Here is a 23416-nt window from a genome sequence, read left to right on the forward strand (position 1 = left end):
ATCTTTTCACATATACCTGCAAAACTAAAACTAATTTTATAATTACTTTGCAACTAAACAAATCACAGAAGCTGGTTTCACGCAGCTTCCTTCATGCAGAAGAAGAGGCTTTTCTTAAACCCCAGCCCATAGAATCATAGGCATAGTCACTGGTCACAATTAAAACAAACCCAGCCGTTTGTTTCTTGACATGAATTATTCCCTCTTGTCTCTCCTCTGACCCCAGCTTGGTTTTCAGAGCTTCACTTATTGTCATCCATTTGTTCCTGTACACCAGAGATGGCCAAAGCATGGCCGGAAGCGCTGGACAGCCTGACCCAAGGCTCCTCATCTGAATACAAAGATGAAGCCTGTGAACACTGTCAGCTCTCGTATGCAGTGTTTCATCTTCACCCAAGTAGATAAGTCGCTTAGCTCAAGATGGAGCATTGTATACTAGGACCAGTTGCTGTACATTCAAACGCAGGCAAAGGAAAAAAAAACTTACTCCGTTATAAGCAGTAACAAGATTAAAATAAATTCCATATACAGAGAGTGCAGATTCTCATTAGCAGAGCACAGGAAGGCAAGAGGATGAGTTGTCTGTTCTTTTTCTAATTTTTAAATATTAATAATGAGTAAAAATGTTGCATAAGAATGTTGAATCCTTGTGCTCTGGATGTGATGCTGGAATACAGCATTATACAGTACAGTCTACATTTCCCTGTCAGAAGAGGTGGTTTTCCTCATCTTGCAACAGAAACATAAGGGAATAAACCTGCTGTTTAGACAACTGCAGGGCCACATTTGCAAACCCTGGCAACTGAGATGAATCTGCAAATTTTGCATGAACACCTGCTGCATATGCAAATTGGCAGCTGGACCTGCAAAGGAGTACTGTTATGTGCAGTCATCTGTGCTCCATGCACAAATCCCCAGTCGTAGTGTAAATTTACAGTGGGCAGACATGCACAGTTTGCAGCCACAAAATCAGGAGGCCAGTTTTAGAAAAAAAAAAGTGGGTGCCTTATGTAATTCTTTCAACAAAAGAACTGAGACACTGTGTGCATTTATTGATTCCCTTTGCCTGTCTTCCTTATCTTTACTAACAAAGTAAACTTCAGTAAGAGCACTAACAGCACAAAAAAAGAGGTGGTTTTCTTTTTATCAGTAGTGATCCAAGTGAAAACAAGTCCAGTCAAATCCTAGTTCTTGCAATGAGATACAGCAAAAGCAAAGTGTCCTCCTGAAACAGCAAATTAGGATGCTATTTACATCTGAAGTGCCTTTAGCTGCACAGGAACATCATGAACAAGGAGCTAATTCCTATAATCTCATGCTGAAGCTTCAGCACCAGTGAGGCAAATGAAGCAGATGCCCAGGTAAACTTTTTCAGGGCACCTGAGACAAGTTCATTCCCAGCCCAGTTCGGCTTTTTAATGATCCCCTCTGTAAAAGAAAAAAGAACAGGAGTACTTGTGTCACCTTAGAGACTAACAGATTTATTTGAGCATAAGCTTTAGTGGGCGACAGGCAACTTCATCAGATGCATGCAGTGGAAAATACAGTAGGAAGATAAATATACAGAAAGAGAACATGAAACAATGGGTGTTACCATACACACTCTAACAAGAGTGATCAGTTAAGGTGGGCTATTACCAGCCCCCAACTAAAACCTCTCCAGCATATCATCAAGGACCTACAACCTATCCTGAAGGACGATCCATCACTCTCACAGATCTTGGGAGACAGGCCAATCCTCGCTTACAGACAGCCCCCGAACCTGAAGCAAATACTCACCTTAACTGATCACTTTTGTTAGAGTGTGTATGGTAACACCCATTGTTTCATGTTCTCTGTGTATGTATATATCTTCCAACTGTATTTTCCACTGCATGCATCCGATGCTCAAATAAATTTGTTAGTCTCTAATGTGCCACAAGTACTCCTGTTCTTTTTGCAGATACAGACTAACACAGCTGCTACTCTGAAATCTGTAAAAGAACCATTCCCTTGGGGCACTAGTTCTCTCACACCACATCTAAGTGACTGTTAGGTTTTTTAACAGAAATAGCATAATCACAACATGCTTTGAAGTGTTGTCTGCCTCTGCCCTTGCAACTAACAGTTGATAAAAATCTAAGCATGGCCTGTCACCCCATCTCACAAATGAAATATATATATTAGTACCTGATTTCTCTTGTCTTTGTGATGGTCCCTTTGACGTGGCTGCTGCAAACTGCCAACAGAACAAGAAAAAGCATCTCTGAGCATGTGCACTGCTTCTTTTTAACCTTCCCTGAAAGAGGTTATTACTATGGTGAAGGATCTTCCATAGCAACAGTGCAGAGCACAGAGTCACGATTTAAAGAGGAACAGGCTATGGCTCAGTCTTGTGTGGGAAGTTTCTTTTTAAAGCTGTTAAGATTAGCTACACCTCCCCACTCAAGAGGGTTTGTCTGGCACAGCCAGTTAAAGGGTCTGTAATCACCCAAGCCTGGTTCCCAGGAAGTTTCTCCAGCTTTGCAATCCCAACCACTGGACATGAAGAGGCAGAAGAATTAGCAAGACTGGAGGCACTGAATGTATCAGAGTAAGAACTTTATCCCTGCCTCCCTGCCCCAGAGTCAGCACCTCTGCTCCCCTCTCATAGCCCTGCAGCCATACATGGTGATGCATTGCTCAGTTTAGAACATATACTTGCAGAATGTATCATGGTGATAGAAAGTTGTGGATTAAACACTTTTTTCAGAAGTAAGATTAAGTTTCCTGGATTTAATCTTTGCCTTTTTGTGCACATTTGCCCCATCATGAGACATCCACACGATGCAGCATGTTTGGCAGTCCCTGTTTCAAAAGGATGGGCATAGCAGAGGTGAGGGTCAGGACTGAGATGCACTGGCAGAGCTATGAAGGGAACCCTTGCTCTGTTCTTGGTTTTAGCCAATTCAGTAGACCCAAGCCTGTGAGGTGCTGCGTGCTCCCAACTCCCATTGAGGGCACTCAGCAGCATGCAGGAGCAGGTCTACAATCCCTTTCTTTCATGAGCAGAAATTCACACGCTCACAAGCAAAGTGCTGACTGACACATTTTTCCTTTTAAATGCTCTTGGGATTGTAAATTCTTTGGGGCAAGGATTGTGCTTTAAAAAATGAGAAGAGAATATTAATAAATAATAATAATAATAATATCACCCCTATACATTACTATGCAAGGGGAAGAAGAAGAAGAGTATTTGCTAGAGAACACACTTTACAACTAACAGGACTGAGCATAGTTTTGCCTGAGTGCAGATTACAGGATCTGGCTAGTTAAGATATTTAATATATCAATGACTCACAGATCTGCCTCTTTATTCAGGACTATTCTCCTTCCATCCAACCTCATATGACCTGTCTTTCATGCCTTGTGCATGTCCAGCCATCATCTTATAGACTCACAGACTAAGGTCAGAAGGGACCATTATGATCATCTAGTCTGACCTCCTGCACAATGCAGGCCACAGAATCTCACCCACCCACTCCTGGAACAAACCCCTAACCTATGTCTGAGTTACTGAAGTCCTCAAATCGTGGTTTAAAGACCTCAAGGTGCAGAGAATTCTCCTGCAAGTGACCTGTGCCCCATGCTGCAGAGGAAGGCAAAAAACCTCCAGGGCCTCTGCCAATCTGCCATATTTGCGGTTGGGGAGGAAACATCTGAAACTCAACATGGCCAAAATTCAGCTTTCGATCTTTCTTCCCAAGTGCTCCCATCTCCCCACTTCCCTTATCACTGTGAACCACATCAGCCTCCTCCCAGTTACTCGGGCCCATTAATCTGGGTGTCATCTTTAACTTGACCCTTTCGACCCCCACATCTAGGTTGCGTGCAAGTCTTGTCACGCCTTCCTGCTCAACATTTCAAAGCTCTGGCCTTGCCTGTCTGCACCGCCACCCCTCTTGTGCAGACCCTTAGCATTTCATGCCTCAACTACTAGAATCCCTTTCTCTTTGGCCTTTACGGCTCCAGCCTTGCCTGGCTCAAATCCATTCATAATCCTGCTGCTAGGTTCATCTGCCTGGCTCATTGCTCTTACCACACCCCTCTGCTCCTTGAGTCCCTCCACTGGCTCCTCATGCTTCACTGCAAACACAAACGACTTCTCTTCACCTCTAACGCCTTTCACCATTTGACACCAGCCCACCCATCATATCTAGTATTCTGTCATAAGGGAAACCTCTGGTTCCACCTTCACGTCACCAGTTCTGAGAGCCTCTATCATGTCTCCGTCAGGCACTTTCATGCTCTCTCTCACGATGCCCTTTAATCAAGCGAAATTCTCCTTGTAAAACTACCGCTATGTCCAGGGCCAGCTCTGGCTTTTTTGCCACCTCAAGCAAAAAATAAAAATGTGCAGAGCGGCCAGAGCCAGGGTGCAGGGGAACTCCCTGTGCTGCAGATGTGCCCCAGGCAGTGGAGTGTGCGCCCCAGCTAATAGGGGGAGGGGGAGGGAGTGGGGGGACAGAGACAGAAGAGGGGTCGGCCAGGGCTTCCTTCAACTGGTGCGCTCTCCTCGCGGCCCCTCCTACCGTGTAGCCTGCAGACAGAGTGCGCAGCTCGCTCCCTGCAGGGCGCTCCCCTCCTCCGCGCTGCCGCCCACTACAGGGAAGCCGAAGCGGCGAAGCAAAAAAAAAAAAAAAAACGGGATTGGAGGGAAGCCATCCCTTCAAATCTGCCGCCCCAAGCACGATCTTGCTTGGCTGGTGCCTGGAGCCGGCCCTGACTGTGTCTTCCCATCAAATCCCTCTAACATTTTCCTCTGCCAGGACAACTCCAAAATACTGCTCTCTGGCAGTGACTGGGGAAATGACTGGCTGGAACTACTGATTTTTATGCAAATCGGCTCGTCACACGGGTAACTCACCCTTCCACACCCTTCTCTGCATTCCGACCCCATGCAGTAATCTCAGAGTGTGAACACTCTAGGGCAAAGACTACATTTTCACTTGGGACCGGACCACATACAGCACAATGAGGCCCTGAGCACTGACTAGGGACTTCAGGGGCTACCATAACATAAATATTGAATAATAATATCAAATAGCTTAATGGTCATTACTTTGTCCTATGAATTCCTCATGAAGCAAACATCTAACCTCCCCCTCCCCACTTTAATGCTCAGGAGAAGCGTCAGAGTAACCAGACGGAGAAACAAAGCCCTCTGTTTATTCCCAGAACAGGCCCAACTTGGCTGGACAGCACTTAAATAACCAAAACCTTTCCTCAAGGAGGTGTTTCCCATTAATAATTTTAGAAATGATTCTCCTGTTAGTGATGCAGGTGTTCTGGTTTCTGCATTCAGTGTCACGGAGAGTACAGCTCATCTGGAACCATTTGAGGCCTGAAATGTCCTGGGTTCAAGTACCATATTAAGAACAGGCTCACATCCAATGCGGACTCATAAAGGCCAATTTTTTTTCCTAACAAGTCTGTCTAAAGTTAGACACCTAAAGGCAGAGATGTTGAATGTCTGCAGATCTCATTGACTTCAAAGGGAACTGCAGGTACTCTACACTTCCGGCAGCAAGTCACTTTCCTTGTGGGACCTAAATATGGATTTAAGTACCTAGATTTATACACTCAAGCTGGAATACATTGTCCTTAACCTTTGTGCCAGGGGTCAGCAACCTCTGGTACGCGGCTCGCCAGGGTAAGCACCCTGGCAGGCTGGGCCAGTTTGTTTACCTGCTGCATTGGCAGGTTTGGCCGACAGGCAGGGAGTTGGGGGGTGGGGTGCAGGAAGGGTTTGGGTTCCAGCCCGGCGCCACCTTAAGAGGCTCTGGGGTGGCAGCGGTGTGCACTGGGGCCAGGGCAGGCTCCCTGCACGCCTGCCCTGTCCCCGGCCCGCACCACTCCCAGAAGTGCTGGAGCCCCTGGGGGAGGAGAGGCAGAGGGCTGTGTGTGCGCTGCCCTTGCCGTGCCTCCAGGTATCTCCCCCAAAGCTCCCATTGGCTGCGGTTCCCAGTTCCTGGCCAATGGGAGCTGCAGGGCGTGGTGCCTGGAGGCAAGCGCAATGCACAGCGCAGGCATAACTGCAGGGCGGAGATGACAGGAGACTAGACTAGATAAGCAAGAAGGGGTAGAGAAGTGAAGGGCATGTTGAGTTTGGGGTACAGGCCAAAGAGTCATCCCATTAACCTTTATCCTAAAGCCTTCAGGCCAGCCCTGTTCATAGTAATACATTTGTAGTGGATGGAGTCTTTAGAGGTTAGACAGCAAAATATTGTTTTCCAGGCCCACTCTAAAACTATGGAGGCTGGTATGCAATTCTCAGAGAAACAATAAGCATTCTGACTTTGATTATTAAAACCTGCCAAATAAGCTACAAAGTGTTGCTCAAATGATACAGGCTACACCTTCATCATTCTAGAAAACATTTTATCAAAAGCAGACTGCAGAAGATGCACTTCACCCCATTGTTGTGCTGTGCATTGCCCTATTGCTGTGATTTCTGCAGAATACTGTTTTTAGACGCTCAAACTTCGGTGAACCAAGGAAAATTCTCAGGCTTTGCACTGTTATCACTGGAACCCAGAACTGTCCAAAAGCCTTAAGCCTGGCAGTCTGATGGGTGAGTCTGCACACCAAAACATCAGAACGATGCCTCAGAAACTCAGAGTTGCCCGAGCCAGAGTTGCACAGATACAACATTTAATAGCTTGAGACAGGATTTATGTTTCAAAATAAAAGCAGGTCATTTAGAGGACAGACACATTTTCAAAGTGAAAAGCCAAGACACTTGTCCCAGTGAAAGAATTTACAGACATTCTTTAGAGGGGGCTGAGATGTGCAGAGGAGGGTTTGTCAGTTGTGTCATGACCAGGACATGGGCGGTCAGACTTAGTGGTTGGAGCAGGAGTCAGGCCCCGGGAGGCCAGAGTCCAAGACAGGCCAGAGGGTGAACTGAGGGTCAGGTGCCAGGAGGCAGGCAGGAGATCAGGATTGGGCACCGGGTTACAGACAACAATCTAAGAGTGAAGTCAAGGACAAACCAGGGTCGACTGCAAGCAGAGGTCTGGGGCAAAAATGGGCAGGTAGTCTGAGTTGTTGCTCAGACGGCTTCCCATCACGGCTTCTTGGTTTATGTACAGGTATTGACCAATCAGGGAGCTGTGAGAGGCTGCCACTCAGGTCCTGCTGGGTGGTACTTCCTGCCAAGCCCAGCCTCGCAGGGTCCTCCCATAAGAACCCAGCCTAAGTAGAGGCATCAGCAGCCTAGAACCCCCCAGGTTCCAGCCCTGCAGGTTCTAGGAAGCTAAGAAAGACAGGAAAAGGAAAGGGTGCCTCTTCTGTACCTCTGTCTTTTTTTGCTTTACCTCTGCTCCTTTCCTCTTGTCTTCCTAGTTTTCTCTCTCCCTCTGTCACACTTTTTAATTCTCTCTCACACATTCACTCTCAATCCTTTGTCTCCCACCTTTCATTCCCCACTCTGGTCTTGACACCCTACCAAAAGCTGGAGTTCACCTGCAGTGCATGCGTGCATGTGGTGGCAGTGAGTGCAGCTGAGCTGCCAGTAGGCTGTCATTCAGGGGTGTCAAGATTCTCAGCCTCCTCAGAGACCTGACTTCTTGTGGGGCAGCAGGAGAATCATGGGAGGTGCATAAGGGGGCAGGTAGGAACATTACTATATGGCAGATCTAGAAGTGGTCCTTAAGGTTAGTATGTGCTCACTCAGCCAGCTGTTAATTTCACCAGCTCAGCTACCTGGCAGCTCCTTCATGCAGCCATTCTGCTGGGGTTTGTAATACACTGCTTCTGTAAAACAAACAGGGGCATGGAGCGGGACTCAGAAAAAAGGGGACATCCCTGATTTTCAAAGCCACATGATTACCCTGAGAACTTCACTATTGCTATCAGTTTTACGTGGAAGGCACTCAGACAGTGGTGGGAGGCAGTAAAAACAAACACTGAAATAAGTAGATAGACATTTATACAAATTGGGATTGTAGTATTTTATTTTAAATAAATTTAGTAATGTTATATTACAACACCATGAACTCGGCGCTGGTGGCTACGGTTTCAAGCTCAACAGAGTGAAAGTCACCTCTGTTACTTGCTTCAGATTTAGGGTATTCAGGGGATGCCCTAAGAAAGGCACCTGTGCCATAGAGAAAATTTTTCTCCAACTTTTCCATACTAAAGACCTGCCTTTTCCACCCCAGGAACACCCATCCAGGATGGGCAAGGTGATCACAACCAGTGCTTTTTCCCCTAAAAGTTTTTTCAGCAAAAAAAAATGAAGATTTGGTTACACTGAAACATTTTACAAATTTGTGCTGATATTGCCAAATTATTTTTTGATACAAAAACAATTCAGAAAAGGTAACTCTGTTTCAGTTTTTCAGTTCAAAACAATTTTGTTCAGAAATTTCCTTCAATTTAATTTAAAACATCCAACTTCCTTTAAAAATGGTCAAAACTGAAACAAAACATTTTGTTCACCCTGAAACTACTTTTTTTGTCTCTGACTTTTTGATTCACTAAAAATTCTGGAAGGTGTCCATGTTATGTTGATCCAAACAAATTTTTTTCAGTATTTTGAAATTGCTAGTGAAAAATCTGTTGCTCACACAGCTTTGTTATTATTAATATAATTATTTATTTGTGTTACCATATTGCTTAGGAACCCTAGACATGGGCCAGACAGACACTGAGTCCAGTTCACAACCGGCAAGTTGAAAAGCCATGCACTGGAATAGAGTTCCCAACAAACACGTATGCTGGGATTCCACAGTACATTTCATTATTATTTTTAGGGCACACTTAAATCCCCTAGACTGTGCAAAGCTGTAGTCCTAATGGCCACTCCCTGTGTCAAAGAAAAGACAAAAATACAAAGCTTTCTGTTTCTCAGATGTTTTTCTAATGCCAAGGAACCTGTTCTGTGCAGACATCTCTGGGTTTTCATCCCCACAGAACAATCTCATCACAGAAGGGAGATTTCTTTTAATTAGCTTTCCGACTGCGCCTTGGAAATTGCATCAGGGTAAAGAGGAAAGAGGTTGTGTGGGGGTTAAAAGCTCTTATTTTTCAAAGCACATATTCTTGCCATGTCTGTGCTAATGGAACAGTTGTGATATGCTAATTTTGCTGTCACAATACTGCCACCTTTGAAGAGTTACAGTACAATCCAATACTGCTCTGAATCATGGAGGGGAAAATGTGTTCACACGTAGGGCATGTGGTTTTCATATTGTCCGGTTTTTTTAACTGTGCAAGTTGAAGTGAGAATTTTTCAAGATTCAAAATAGAAAAAGAAAAAAACCACAAGTCCCAATGGATTTATGGCAGTTTTACAACATGGCTCAGGCAAACATAGTAACAATAATAAGAAAAATCTCTTTTTAACACAAACAAGACCACGGCTGCATTCAGTATCTGAAAAATACACATTGCACGTGACAGATAAATTAGCATGTGCTACTGCTCACTCTGCAGTTAAAGCTGAATTCCAACTTCCATTATAACCCCCCACTTAACCTCTTCAATTGCTCGTGGCTCTTGCAAACAAATGCATTTGAGTCTGTAATTTTCTATAGTCTCATCACAGAAGTGAATCAGGCATGGGTGGTGGAGAGACACTTTGAAGAGAATTGATTCAGTTTGTGAAAAAACTAAGCAAATGCACTATTCCTCACTTATTCCAGGAAAAGATATTGACCCTGCATCATTCACAGTTGGCTCAAACTTTTTTTATTTAAAGTTGGATTGTTTTGTAGCTATAGTGCAAGCCACATTTGAAGAAAATCTGTTTAGTACTTTTAAAAAAGGAGTTGAGCGTATAAATGTTTTTTTCACATGCACAGTAGAATTTTTGGCTTGGGGTTGTTGCTGATCGTTTTGTTTGTTTTTAAGAGTGGCTTAGACAATGCAAGCCACTCACTGACTAATTGGGACTTAGGCCCTTTTGAAAACTTTTCTACCTGCCTTCTTCTAAATATTCAAAACTTAGGCTTTGTCTACACTGGAAAGTGAGGGACAAAATTTTTGTTGTTCAGGGGTGTAGGAAAAAAAAACAAGTTTTGCCAACAAAAAGCTCCAGTGTGAACAGCACTTTGTTGGCAGGACTCTTGTTGGGGTGGAAATTTTTTGTCGGCAGGAGAGTTCTCTCCTGCTAACAAACAGCGACAACATTGTGCACTTTTTAGCTGCATTGCTGTGTCGCTAAAAGGTGCATAGTGTAGACATAGCCCTAACTTAAGAAGGGAAATACTAAATTGTCACTTTTTCCTAGGAGCGAAGTCAGGGAACCAGGTGGCTCAAAAGCTTGGTAACAACATGAAAAACCTTTTAACTCAAGGTTACTGATTTAAATCTTACCCAGAGTAGCAATGACTAGCAGCCAGTATCTTAATGAATAGGTGCACCTCTGGGTGTTTTATTGATAGAATGACACTCTTGAAGGAGTATAAATTCTGGCCTGCCTTCCCAACCCAAAAAGAGAGAGAGAGAAAATTGCACATGTCAGTGGAGAGAACAAGAAAAGTATAAAGGGACTGGGGAGCAGAAATAACTCTTCAGAGTAAAGAAAAGGCAGCCTTAAGATCCCAATTAAACCATCTTCATTTAGATAAGACACAAGCACAGCAACTTCAAAAAGCACCTTCATCCCAACAAATGTAATGGAGCAGTATTGGGACACTGCCCATGCTACCCCAAACTGCATTGGCATTCGCATTGTCACATGCAGACTTGTAAGTTTTGTGTCTTTTGTGCATAACTTTGTGCTGCAGATACTTTTGAAGTAAAGGATAAAGGAAAATAGAATTTCTGTTCACAGTGGCCAGCTAATTAAAGGTCTAAGGACAGACTGAGCTGAACACATGACTCTGGGTCCATGAAGGCATGAAATTAGCCAGTGATACAAAGACAATTCCCAAATTGGAGTGTTTTAATAGTGCAGGGAGGGAAAGTGAGGGGAGAGACATATTGACGTACCCTCTGTCCCTTTTCTTTCAAGCTGGCTTTGAAAACTCCCAATGGAAACATTTCCTCTGTTTCTAGAGACCAGCTGTTCAGCAAGAGACAGGAAATAGAGAAAGCAACAGTCAAGCAGCTTTGAAATCTGCTCATGCTGGCACAGTGAAAATTGTATTAACTCATACCTGTCACAGCAGCAACTAAAGAAATAAGACACTTCATGAAGTAATTCTCATCTCTCCTCCTCCCCCAATATATTTGCATGAACAAAAAAAGAACAGGAAGATTTATTTGTCAGTATAACATTTTGAGGGATTCTTTTTAGACATGCACCCATCACTCTGTGGTTAAGTTAGAGAAGGCAGGTCGAAGGAGTGCATCTGGCACTTAGTACAGAAAGTGGTAATGTTTATGCTGGTTCTTGGTTTCTGTGGGAGTTTGTTCCACAGTTTGTGAACCTCACCTGCGAAAACTGTCTCTGGCACAGACAAGCTTTACCCCTGTGTTAGAAAGCTCCATCGTGTCTGGGGAGTAGAGTTGTCAACAGTGGTCCTCATCCCAGAGCATTGGGTGATACTTTAAATATCCTAGGCCCAGGCCACTGAGAGCCTTGAAGGCAAAGGCTGAGACCTGGAACTGGACTTGATAGTCTGTGGGAAGCCAGCTGAGGACATGGAAGACAAGGCTCCTGTGCTCTCGCTGGCCTGTGTTGCTGAGGAGTCATGCTGCAGTGTTCTGCACTAGTTGGAGTTTCCTAAGGGCTGCTGGCTTCATGCCCAGATTCATTGCATTGCTGTAGTCCAGAGAGCAAGTGATGTCCAGAACACATACACGCACATGCCCCTTACCACTGAAGCTGGGAACTGGACATCTGCATATCTTTCAGGAGCATAGGAAGGCTTTAAACAGATGCAGTCATTCAGCAAAACCTTGACTTGTATATTCATACCATTTCACTCTTGTATATTTCTGCATGAAGGACTCCTCCTCCCCTTCCTGGTCCTGGGGAGGTCACCAGACCCAGTCCAGTTATCCAAGGTGGGCACTAGGGACAAAATTCGGCTCAAGTCTCACAGATCAATAACACACCTGAGGCTTTTCATAGTCTGTTTACGATGCCTAGATTAATTAACAAGCAGTAAAGGATATGTTCTTCCTGAAGCTGCCTCAGCAGACTAACAGTGAGCTAAAATATAACCTTTCTTCAGAGGTGTTTCCAATCTTGTGCCAAAAGCCTAACAAATGAGGTGCAAACCACTGAACCAACTGAGATAACAGGCCTGTATTCCATGGGAATGCATTCCATTCCCACCTTTCTTTTAAACAAACAGCTGAATTTACATTAGTCATCCCCTACATGCCTTAGTCAGCACGATTATGCCAGTCTTCCTGGCATCTCTGCAGACTGATGGAGTTGAGTCGCTCATTGCTAGTGTTTCCATGAAGTGAGAGAAAAGGAATAGCAAACAATATGCTGCCACCTTTTGGTTACAGTTATGGGACCAGGTATTGCCTGGAAAGGTTTCTTTAGTGGAAGTTAAAATAAAGCTGCACCCGTTTGCCACAGTGAAACATTCTGAAATTTCACAGGATGGAGGAAAGCGTCCCCTCATGTTCTAACCACTCTACTCAAAATTATCACACACACTTCCTGGCTGTTTGGTCATTGGACAATACTTGAAAAATATTTTCCTGTATGTTAACAATCTATTTATTACAAAATTTATCCCTACATCAAGTTTGGTATTGAGAGGGACCTGAGGACATAAATATGTGTAGCTTTAAAAAAACAAAACAAAACAAAACTGTATTTCACTGATGTTGGGCAAAAAATAACTGCCAGAATGGAAGGGCATAGGTTCTCCTGGAACAAGAGCTTGGAAAAATAAATAACTCAATGTGATAACTTTTAAAATACTATTTATAGCAAACACAGACTTCAAAATGTTTTCCAAAATTCAACTAGACTGTCTCATCAAACAACAGAAGAGGCTGAGTCCTACAGTTTCTTTTGTTGTATATGTGGATAAATAATGGGTTTTTTGATTCACTAGCAATTCTGAAAATACTAGGACGGGAGGGATAGGGTAGGAGTTTCAGGTTGAACCAAAACCAAAAAATTTTGGCATATCAAAAAATTGTTTTGGGTTGAGCAAGACATTTTGTTTAACCCAAAACAAAATGTTTCATTTTAATTTTGAGGAGTTTTATAAATTATTAAATAAAATTAAAGGAAATTTCTAAACAAAGTCATTTTAAACTGAAAAATCAAAATGTCCTGTTCCAAAAATGTTGAAACATTTAGATTTTTTTAAAATTTTTCTTTTAAGATTTTTTTACTTGAACAATTTGGTGAAATTGATACAAATTATGTTTGCCAAATCTGTATTTTTCACTAAAAAATGTTTTGGTTGAAAAAGTGCACCCAGTTTTACTTTTCCTGGCCTTTGTAGGTGGGGAGTTTAAGTTAAGACTTGGTTCTCCCTGCTCCCCTTTTCTGCTTCCTTCAGTTCTTGCAATAATTCTAATGCATATGAACAGCTGTATGGATCATTGGAAAAACTAATTTAAAACAACATTTTTGAAGATTAATTTTACCAAGGTTCAATTTTATTGTTCATTATCGGTGGCACAGACAACGACGCTTATACTTAAGGTATCCTGACACTTTCCAGCATAAGATCTGTTATTAGGCTCTGATAACTTTGCTAGTCTTTAGCCATTTGGGCTGACATTCTCTATGTCAGCTGTCTGCCTCAGGCTGAATTTAGTTAGACTATTTTTGCTGAAACCATGTGCTTCTGAGGACCAACCTAGGGGAAAATGTGTTGTTTTGTCCACATTAGAAAAAATTCATACAACCATTTTGTTGAAATGCTCTTGCACCTCCATTCTTTGGAAAAGGGGTTGAAATGTGGCCTTTGTATCAAGGATGTCTCAGTGAGAAACCCTGGCCAAGTTATAAGCCTTAGAAAAAAAATCTCGTTTCACACATTCTCAATCCAGACTTGTTAAAAGGTTGGCAGCTAAATTCTCTGAAGAATCGGTCTGTACTAGACCTGATCCATCCCCTCACAGCTTCTATGTACCAACAGAACTTTGCACATACCATCCCCACAGAGTAACTGAGCATACTCCATCTTGGGTACTGGGGCTGAGAAGGACTTCCTTTGCAATTGTTTCTTCCAGCTTGGGCAGGTTTCTGTGGTCCTGAGGGCAGGGAGACTGTCTCTCTTTTGGTACCCAGGGAACAAAAAGAAGAAATCAATCTAATGAATCCAGAAGGGAAAAGAACCATATGATGGGGTAGATTGAGACAAGGAGCCCAGGGTCCAGGCTAAGATTGGGAGTTAGGGGAAGAGAGAGGGGTCTGAGACAGGGGTAAAGGGGTCAGGCTTTTGTGGGGAGAGAAAAAGGGGCAGAAGGGTCTGTGACCACTAGAGGACACACCTTTCCAGAACCTGGAATGGAACCCAAGGTCCACTATATAGTTACAAAAAGAACAGGAGTACTTGTGGCACCTTAGAGACTAACAAATGTCTTTGAGCATAAGCTTTCGTGGGCTACAGCCCACTTCATCGGATGCATGCAGTGGAAAATACAGAAGGAAGATATATATATATACACTGCATGCATCCAGTGAAGTGGGCTGTAGCGCACGAAAGCTTATGCTCAAATAAATTTGTTAGTCTCTAAGGTGCCACAAGTACTCGTGTTCTTTTTGCGGATACAGACTAACACGGCTGCTACTCTGAAACCTTATATAGTTACAGTGGATCACAAACTAAATATGAGTCAACAATGTAATACTGTTGCCAAAAAAATTGCCAAACATAATTCTGGAATGTATGAGGGTATGTCTACACTACAGGATTATTCCGGTTTTACATAAACTGGTTGTATAAAGTCGAGTGCACGCCGCCACACTAAGCACATTAATTCGGGGGTGTGCGTCCATGTACCGAGGCTAGCGTCAATTTCCAGAGCGTTGCACTGTGGGTAGCTCTCCTGTAGCTATCCCATAGTTCCCGCAGTCTCCCCCGCCCATTGGAATTCTGGGTTGAAATCCCAATGCAAAAACAGTGTCGCAGGTGATTCTGGGTAAATGTCGTCACTCAATCCTTCCTCCGTGAAAGCAACGGCAGACAATCATTTCACGCCCTTTTTCCCTGGATTGCCCTGGCAGATGCCATAGCATGGCAACCATGGAGCCCATTTTGCCTTTTGTCAGAGTCACCGTATGTGTACTGGATGCTGCTGACAGACATGGTACTGCAGTGCTACACAGCAGCATTCATTTGCCTTTGCAAGGTAGCAGAGACGGTTACCATCCCTACTGCACCGTCTGCCATGCCATTGTAAATTGGCGATGAGATGACAGTTATCAGCCGTTCTGTACCGTCTGCTGCTGTCATGGGTGCTCCTGGCTGGCCTCGCTGAGGTCGGCCAGGAGCGCATGGACAAAAATGGGAATGACTCCCCAGGTCATACCTTTCTTTATGTTTTGTCTAAAAATAGAGTCAGTCCTGCCTAGAATATGGGGCAAGTGTACTAGAGAACCAGAGAGCACAGCTGCTCCGTGTGAGAGCCCCAGAGATTCCGCAGAAATGATGAGTTGCATGCCATTCTAGAGGGTGCCCTTGCAATAACCTCACCCATTGCTTCCCTCCTCCCCCAACCCTCCTGGGCTACCATGGCAGTGTCCCTCCATTTGTGTGATGAAGTAATAAAGAATGCAAGAATAAGAAACACTGACTTTTAGTGAGATAAAATGAGGGGGAGGAAGCCTCCAGCTGCTATGATAGTCCAGGCAGGACATTAAAGGGTGGCAGGGGAGAGGAGCCCAGCCTCCCGCTGCTATGATAGTCCAGGCAGTACAGAATCTTATCTTTAGACATGAAAGGGGGGTGGGGGGGCTGATGGAGTTCAGCCTCCAGTTGCTATGATGAAGACAGTTACCAGCCATTCTGTACCATCTGCAGGGAATGACCGGGAGTCATTCCCATTTTTATCCAGGCGTCCCCGGCCGACCTCACCGAGGCCAGCCAGGAGCACTCACAGGCTGATGATGACGACAGATAGCAGTCATATTGTACAGTCTGCCACCGGGAAGGGGATGCTGGTGTTCAGCGCTGCAGCACCCCGTCTACCAGCAGCATGCAGTAGACATAGGGTGACATTGAAAAAAGGCGAGAAACGCTTTTTTTCCCTTTTCTTTCAGGGGGGAGGGAGAGTGTAAATTGACGACATATACCCTGAAACACCCGGGAAAATGTTTTTGACCCTTCAGGCATTGGGAGCTCAGCCAAGAATGCAAATGCTTTTCAGAGACTGCGGGGACTGTGGGATAGCTGGAGTCCTCAGTACCCCCTCCTTCCCTCCATGAGTGTCCATTTGATTCTTTGGCTTTCCGTTACACTTGTCACACAGCACTGTCTATCATAGCCTGGAGATTTTTTCAAATGCTTTCTCATTTCGTCTTCTGTAACTGAGCTCTGATAGAACAGATTTGTCTCCCCATACAGCGATCAGATCCAGTATCTCCCGTACAGTCCATGCTGGAGCTCTTTTTGGATTTGGGACTGCATCGCCACCTGTGCTCATCAGAGCTCCACACTGGGCAAACAGGAAATGAAATTCAAAAGTTAGCTGGGCTTTTCCTGTCTACCTGGCCAGTGCATCCGAGTTCATATTGCTTTCCAGAGCGGTCACAATGGTGCACTCTGGGATACCACCAGGAGGCCAATACCGTCGATTTGCAGCCACACTAACCCTAATCCAACATGGCAATACCGATTTCAGCGCTACTCCTCTAGTTGGGGAGGAGTACAGAAATCGGTTTAAAGAGCCCTTTATATCGATATAAAGGGCCTTGTTGTGTGGACGGGTGCAGGGTTAAATCGGTTTAATGCTGCTAAATTCGGTTTAAGTGTAGACCAGGCCTTAAGTGGGAGTGTTGGAAACAAGACATGAGAAGTAATTCTTCCACATTACTATGCACTGATGAGGCCTCAGCTGGAGTACTGTGTCCAGTTCTGAGCACCACACTTCAGGAAAGATGTGGACAAATCGGAGAAAGTCCAGAGGAGAGCAACAAAATGACTAAAGATCTAGAAAATATGGCCTATGAGGAAAGACTGAAAAAAATGAGTTTGTTTAGTCTGCAGAAGAGAAGACTGGAGAGGTACCTAATGGTAGTCTTCAAGGACCTAAGAGATAGTTATAAAGAGGACGGTGATAAATTGTTCTCCTTAGCCACTGTGGAAAGGACAAGAAGTAATGGGCTTAAATTGCTGCAAGAGATATAGATTAGACATAAGGAAAAACTTACTAACTGTGTGGATAATTAAGCACTAGAACAAATTACCTTAGGGAGATTGTGGAACCTCTGTGATTGGAGGTTTTTAAGAACAGGTCAGAAAAACACCTGTCAGGGATCGTTCAGATAATACTTAGTCCTTTCTCGGTTCAAGGGACTGGATCAGTTGACCTATTGTGGTCCCTTCCAGTCCTACATTTCTATAATTCTATACCTGCAGCTTGCTATTCCTCTGCTATAACAAACATCTGTGAAACCCACTGGCAAAGTATGTGTCTCATCCTTGTCTAGTGGCCAGTCAGCCTGCAGGATGATAACCTACTACTGCTATCAGTAGCTGAAATGTCAGAGATCTGTGCTATGGAGGTGAAGGTTCCAACCCTGCTGATGGCCCATGTTAATGTCTCTGTTTCCACATGATGGATTTATTTCACTTTGCTGTTTTATAAACCTAAGAAATTACAAACAAAACATGTTTATGCAGTGTTGTTGTAGCAAAGTTCCTCTCAGGATATTAGAGAGACAAGGTGGGTGACGTAATATCTTTTATTAGACCAACTTCTGTTGGTGAGAGAGAGAAGGTTTTGAGATACACAGTGACCTGAGGAAGAGCTCTGTGTAAGCTTGAAAGCAAGTCTCTCTCAACAACAGAAATTGGTCCAATTAAAGACATTACCTCACCCACCTTGTTTCCTTTATCAAAAACATGTTAAAAGAGCATAGAGGGGGCAAGTCAAGCACTCAAAAGATAGGAAATGCCAAAATTAAGACTGCCTATCCAATATAATTTAGGACCCTGTGCATGCATGTATTATAATAGTCTTTATTTATATGATCACATACTAATTTTTCCACAGATTCCTTTTCTCGTTCAACGAAATAAAACATTTGTGGCACAGACACTCTTGGGGCAGGATAAAGTGTCAGTGAGCACAAAGCAGTTTCCATTCTGTTTATAATAACACAATATTCCCAGTTTGTAAGTGGGAACAGTGATTTCTGAATAACTCATAAATAATTACATACTAAATCCTGTAAGTTCATCTGAGAAACCACAACATTATATGTTATTACTCTTCCCCTGGAGTAAATCCAACCTCACTGTCTAAATCCGTGTTGAAAAATAGAAGTATTTACAAGAAACACTTGGCTATGAATGCTAGAGATAAGAAATGGTATATTAGGTGGGATGTACTAAAGTGCATCCCTCTGTAGTCTAGCAAAATATTGGATCCTTCATAAGTAGAATTTAAGATTAGTCATAACTGGAAGTGATTAGAGAATATATAGCCATTTTCACAGTTCTCCACACACACACTCCACCATCTAACAGGGTCAATCATTTTTCTCTATTTGTGGGAATCTGTCTCACAGCAACGGGGGAGGAAAACATTAAATATAATAGGAAAATGTGATTGTAGGACCACACAAAAGTGGTAGAGAGAATCAATGGCATGGAAAATAATCTGGGGAGGGGGGCACGAAAAAAACATTTAACTCATTTTCTTTTTAAGTGACTAGATTTCAAGTTGACAATGCCCCCTTAAAATAACAACAGCTGCTTTCATTCCTTGCAGCTCCCTTGTCCTTGTTTTCTCTATATCTGTATCTTAAGAGAAAGGGTCAGCTCTCAAAGCAATGTCTGAATCCTAACTGGAAACTCCAGCCTATGCATCTTTATAGTTGGGAATTTACCAGCAGTGATGGAGACAGAGTGCCATTTGTTATCAGTGTCAAGACCTAAGAGGTGACCTTAACAAGTGAGTTTAATGCTTGACTTTGAGGAACAGTTAAAAGTGACATCTCCTGCCGCCAAATAATCTCTTTGTGTTTGGCTCTGTTCTCAGGCAAAGGTTTGCCTACATGGTTTCTGTAATGTTATAGCAGAAAGTTTCATGATGGGTCTAGTAGTCTTCCTTCTTAAATGACTGAGCCTTCATTATAAAAAACAGACAAGAAAGGGAAGAGGGTTAATTCTGCTTGGGTGAAAGGAGAAGGCCACCGAGAAAGCAGCAGAGGAGTGGAAAACACTCCATTACACTTAATTAGTAAAATCTGCCAAAGGATGTGTTACTTACCAGATTGGGTTTGTAGGGGAAGATCGGAGCTTGGAGGGCTGTATTATAATCTGAGTTTCTCTCAATCTCCATTAAGAAGGTCCAAGGGGCAGGTAGGTTCTGCAGGGCTGTCCTACATGGTTATGTCCAAGTAGTCTTTATTCTCTAGTCGTAATTTATGTCTGTAGTAAGGGTTACATAGAGACACAAGGATTACTGTTGGGGTCTGTCAAGGTCTTTTTCCCCCACTTTAAACTTTAGTGTCCAAAAAGTGGGGACCTGCATGGACCCTTCTAAGCTTAATTCCTAGTTTAGATCTGATAATGCTGCCACCAGCCAAAATATAGTGTTTGGCACACTTTCTGTTCCCCCAAAACCTTTCCTGGGGAACCCAAGATCCAAATCCCTTGATATAAACTGGGACCATACAGAACATGGTTTGCAACCAAGGTCCTGTAGTGGCACCAAATCCTATGTAAAGGGGGTCATATAAGGTGTCTAAGACCAGGTTATGGGTTGCTGGTTATGATTATGCTATCTGTATATCTGTATCATTATGTAGTTGAAGTTATAAGTATTGGCTGTATACTGTCTGTATTTCAAATTGGTGCTGCAGTTCTGGGAAACACCCCAGAGAAGTTGGTGTTAGCTCTGCTTAGCCTGCTTGATGGCCCATTAAGGACCATCAGCTACACAATTGACCCATTGAGAGGAGGCAGATACGCCTTGTAACTCAGCAAAGTATGCAGGGACTTGCCCATGTGACTCCAAACTCCATTTTGCTGTAATTTTCCACAGTAAGAACAAAGAAGTGTTCATACACCTAGAAAAGACTATATAAGGCTGATGCCTCATCTCCATCTGGTCTTCAATCCTGCTTCCTACCTCTGGAGGGACTTTGCTACAAACTGAAGCTCTACACAAAGGACTGATGACCCATCCCAGTGGGGGGATGTTCTCCAGAGACTTGATTTGAACCTGCAGTTTACTCCATCACTGCTACAAGCCTGAACTAAGAACTTTGCCATTACCGTATGTAATTGATTCCATTTAACCAATTCTAGCTCTCATCTCTATCTTTTTCCTTTTATGAATAAACCTTTAGATTTTAGATTCTAAAGGATTGCCAACAGCGTGATTTGTGGGTAAGATCTGATGTGTATATTGACCTGGGTCTGGAGCTTGGTCCTTTGGGATTGAGAGAACCTTTTTATTTTACTGGGGTGTTGGTTTTCATAACCATTCATCCCCAGGATGGGTGGCACTGGTGGTGATACGGGAGACTGGAGTGTCTAAGGAAATTGCTTGTGTGATTTGTGGTTAGCCAGTGGGGTGAAACCAAAGTCATTTTTGTCTGGCTGGTTTGCTTTGCCTTAGAGGTGGAAAAACCCCAGCCTAGGGCTGTAACTGCCCTGTTTAAGCAATTGGTCCTGAATTGGCACTCTCAGTTGGGTCCCGCCAGAACTGAATCGTCATAACCCTTCTGAGCTTAATTCCTAGTTTAGATCTGATAATGCTGCCACCAGCCAAAATAGTGTTTGGCACACTTTCTGTTCCCCCAAAACCTTTCCCGGGGAACCCAAGATCCAAACCCCTTTGGTCTTAAAACAAGGAGAAATAAACCATTCCCCCTCCTTTCCCCCTCTCAGACTTTCCCCTCCCTGGGTTACCCTGAGAGGCTACACTGATCCAAACTCCTTGGATCTTAAAACAAAGAGGAATTAATCTTCCCCCCCTCCTTTCCCCCTACCAATCCCTGGTGAGTTCAGACCCAATCCCCTTGGGTCTTAAACAAGGGGGGGGAAAATCAATCAGGTTCTTAAAAAAGAAAGCTTTTAATAAAAGAAAGAAAAAGTAAAAATTATCTCTGTAAAATCAGGGTGTAAAATGCTTACAGGGTATTCAGATTCATATAGACTAGAGGGACTTCCCCTGCCCTCAGCCTGAGATTCAAAGTTACAGCAAACAGAGGTAAAGATCCTTCCAGCAAAATACACATTTACAAGTTAAGAAAACAAACATAAGACTAATCCGCCTTTCCTAGCTAGTACTTACTATTTTGAAACATGAGAGACTGATTCAGAAAGATTGGAGAAAATCTGGGTGCACGTCTGGTCCCTCTTAGACCCAAGAGCGAACAACGAACAACACAAACAGCACAAACAAAGACTTCCCTCCACCAAGATTTGAAAGTATCTTGTCCCCCGATTGGGCCTCTGGTAGGTGTCAGCCAGGTTCACTGAGCTTTTTAACCCTTTACAGGTAAAAGAGACATTAACCCTTAACTATCTGTTTATGGCATGCCCCCCAAATCTCAGACAGGGTGGAACCACACTGGCGGTGATTTCTTCCTAGAACTTTAGAATAAACAGATTAATAAAACACATGCACCTTTACATACTAACTATGTAAACTACAAGATTTTCCACATTTTAAGGCAATTTTTAACCAGTTGATTCTGGGAAACTTCCACAGGAGAGTGCATCAGCTACTTTGTTAGAAGCTCCTGAAATGTGTTGAATTTCAAAATCAAAATCTTGGAGAGCTAAACTCCATCGAAGAAGTTTTTTGTTGTTTCCTTTGGCAGTATGAAGCCACTTTAGTGCAGCATGGTCGGTTTGTAGCTGGAACCGCTGTCCCCAACCGTATCGGCGTAGCTTTTCCAGGGCATACACAATGGCGTAGCATTCTTTTTCACTGATTGACCAGAGGCTTTCCCTCTCAGACAGTTTCTTGCTAAGAAACACGACAGGATGGAAGTTTTGATCCGGTCATTCCTGCATTAAAACTGCTCCCACACCACGCTCAGATGCATCTGTAGTTACTAGGAATGGTCTGTCAAAGACTGGGGCCCTTAGCACAGGGTCAGACATGAGGGTCACCTTAAGCTGGGTAAAGGCCTTCTGACACTCATCAGTCCACTTAACTGCGTTCGGCTGGGTCTTTTTGGTCAGGTCAGTTAGTGGGGCAGCAATTTGGCTGTAGTGTGGTACAAATCGCCTGTAATATCTGGCCAAGCCTAAAAAGGATTGGACCTGTTTCTTTGACTTTGGGACAGGCCACTTTTGGATAGCATCCACCTTGGCCTATAGGGGGTTTATTGTTCCTTGACCCACCTGGTGTCCCAGGTAAGTCACTCTGTTTTGGCCTATTTGACACTTTTTAGCCTTAACAGTTAGTCCTGCCTGCCTGATGCGCTCAAAGATTTTTCCAGGTGTTCTAGGTGTTCGGCCCATGAATCAGAAAAAATGGCCACATCATCGAGATAGGCAACTGCATATTCTCCCAATCCTGCTAGGAGACCATCTACAAGTCTTTGGAAGGTGGCGGGTGCATTTCACAGCCTGAAAGGAAGCACATTAAACTCATACACCCCTGCATGGGTGATGAAGGCTGACCTTTCTTTGGCGGGTTTATTTAGCGGTACTTGCCAGGACCCCTTGGTTAGGTCTATTGTAGAGATGAACTGGGCACGTCCCAATTTTTCCAATCCATCATCGGTGCGTGGCATTGGATAGTTGTCGAGATGAGTTACAGCATTTAGCTTACGGTAGTCCACGCAAAAGCATATTTCCTCATCTGGCTTGAGTACCAGAACCACTGGAGATGCCCATGCACTGGTAGAGGAGCGGATTATACCCATCTGTAGCATGTTTTGGATCTCTCATTCTATAGCAGCTTGGGCATGAGACACCCGGTAGGGTGGGGTTCTAATTGGGTGAGCATTACCTGTGTCAATGGAGTGGTATGCCCGTTCGGTCCTTCCTGGGGTGGCTGAGAACAATGGGGCGAAGCTAGTGCACAGCTTCTTGATCTGTTGCCGCTGCAGATGTTCCAAGGTTGTGGATGTCCCTGCCTGCAGGTATATGGGATCTTGGGGAGCAATTACCACACAGCTGGGGTTCCAATTAATTTCTTTATTAAAGGAAAAAAAAGGAAGTGGTGGGAATTTAATAATGAAATACGATGGGATGGGGTGTATAGGGTGTTTACAATAGACAACGATGGGGGAGGTTCTTCTGATTGAACAGTGTAGGGGGTTCTAATAGTGGGCTACAGCAAGTGGGGTTCAGCACAATGGGATTCAGTACAGTCAATA

General features: G+C 43.8%; 1 protein-coding gene across 3 annotated transcripts in view; it reads right to left on the reverse strand.

The window, feature by feature from the left end:
• C3H4orf48 (chromosome 3 C4orf48 homolog) overlaps positions 1-16341 on the reverse strand; it is a 28229-nt gene extending 11888 nt beyond the window's left edge. The window contains exons 1-4 of one of the 3 annotated variants that reach the window (XM_050948125.1): positions 14051-16341; positions 10960-11032; positions 2170-2218; positions 1070-1225 (exon numbers count right to left, since the gene is read on the reverse strand). In XM_050948125.1, coding sequence (XP_050804082.1) covers positions 1147-1225; positions 2170-2218; positions 10960-11032; positions 14051-14239 — 390 coding nt within the window. In that variant the 5' untranslated portion in view covers positions 14240-16341 and the 3' untranslated portion in view covers positions 1070-1146. Of the gene's footprint in view, positions 1-1069; positions 1226-1356; positions 1429-2169; positions 2254-10959; positions 11033-14050 lie in introns of those variants that run through there. The other 2 variants (XM_050948126.1, XM_050948124.1) reach the window with 2 other exon arrangements.
• Positions 16342-23416: the final 7075 nt, after the last annotated feature.

Source organism: Gopherus flavomarginatus, chromosome 3 (genome assembly GCF_025201925.1).
Source record: "Gopherus flavomarginatus isolate rGopFla2 chromosome 3, rGopFla2.mat.asm, whole genome shotgun sequence".
Classification (NCBI taxonomy): Eukaryota; Metazoa; Chordata; order Testudines; family Testudinidae; genus Gopherus; species Gopherus flavomarginatus.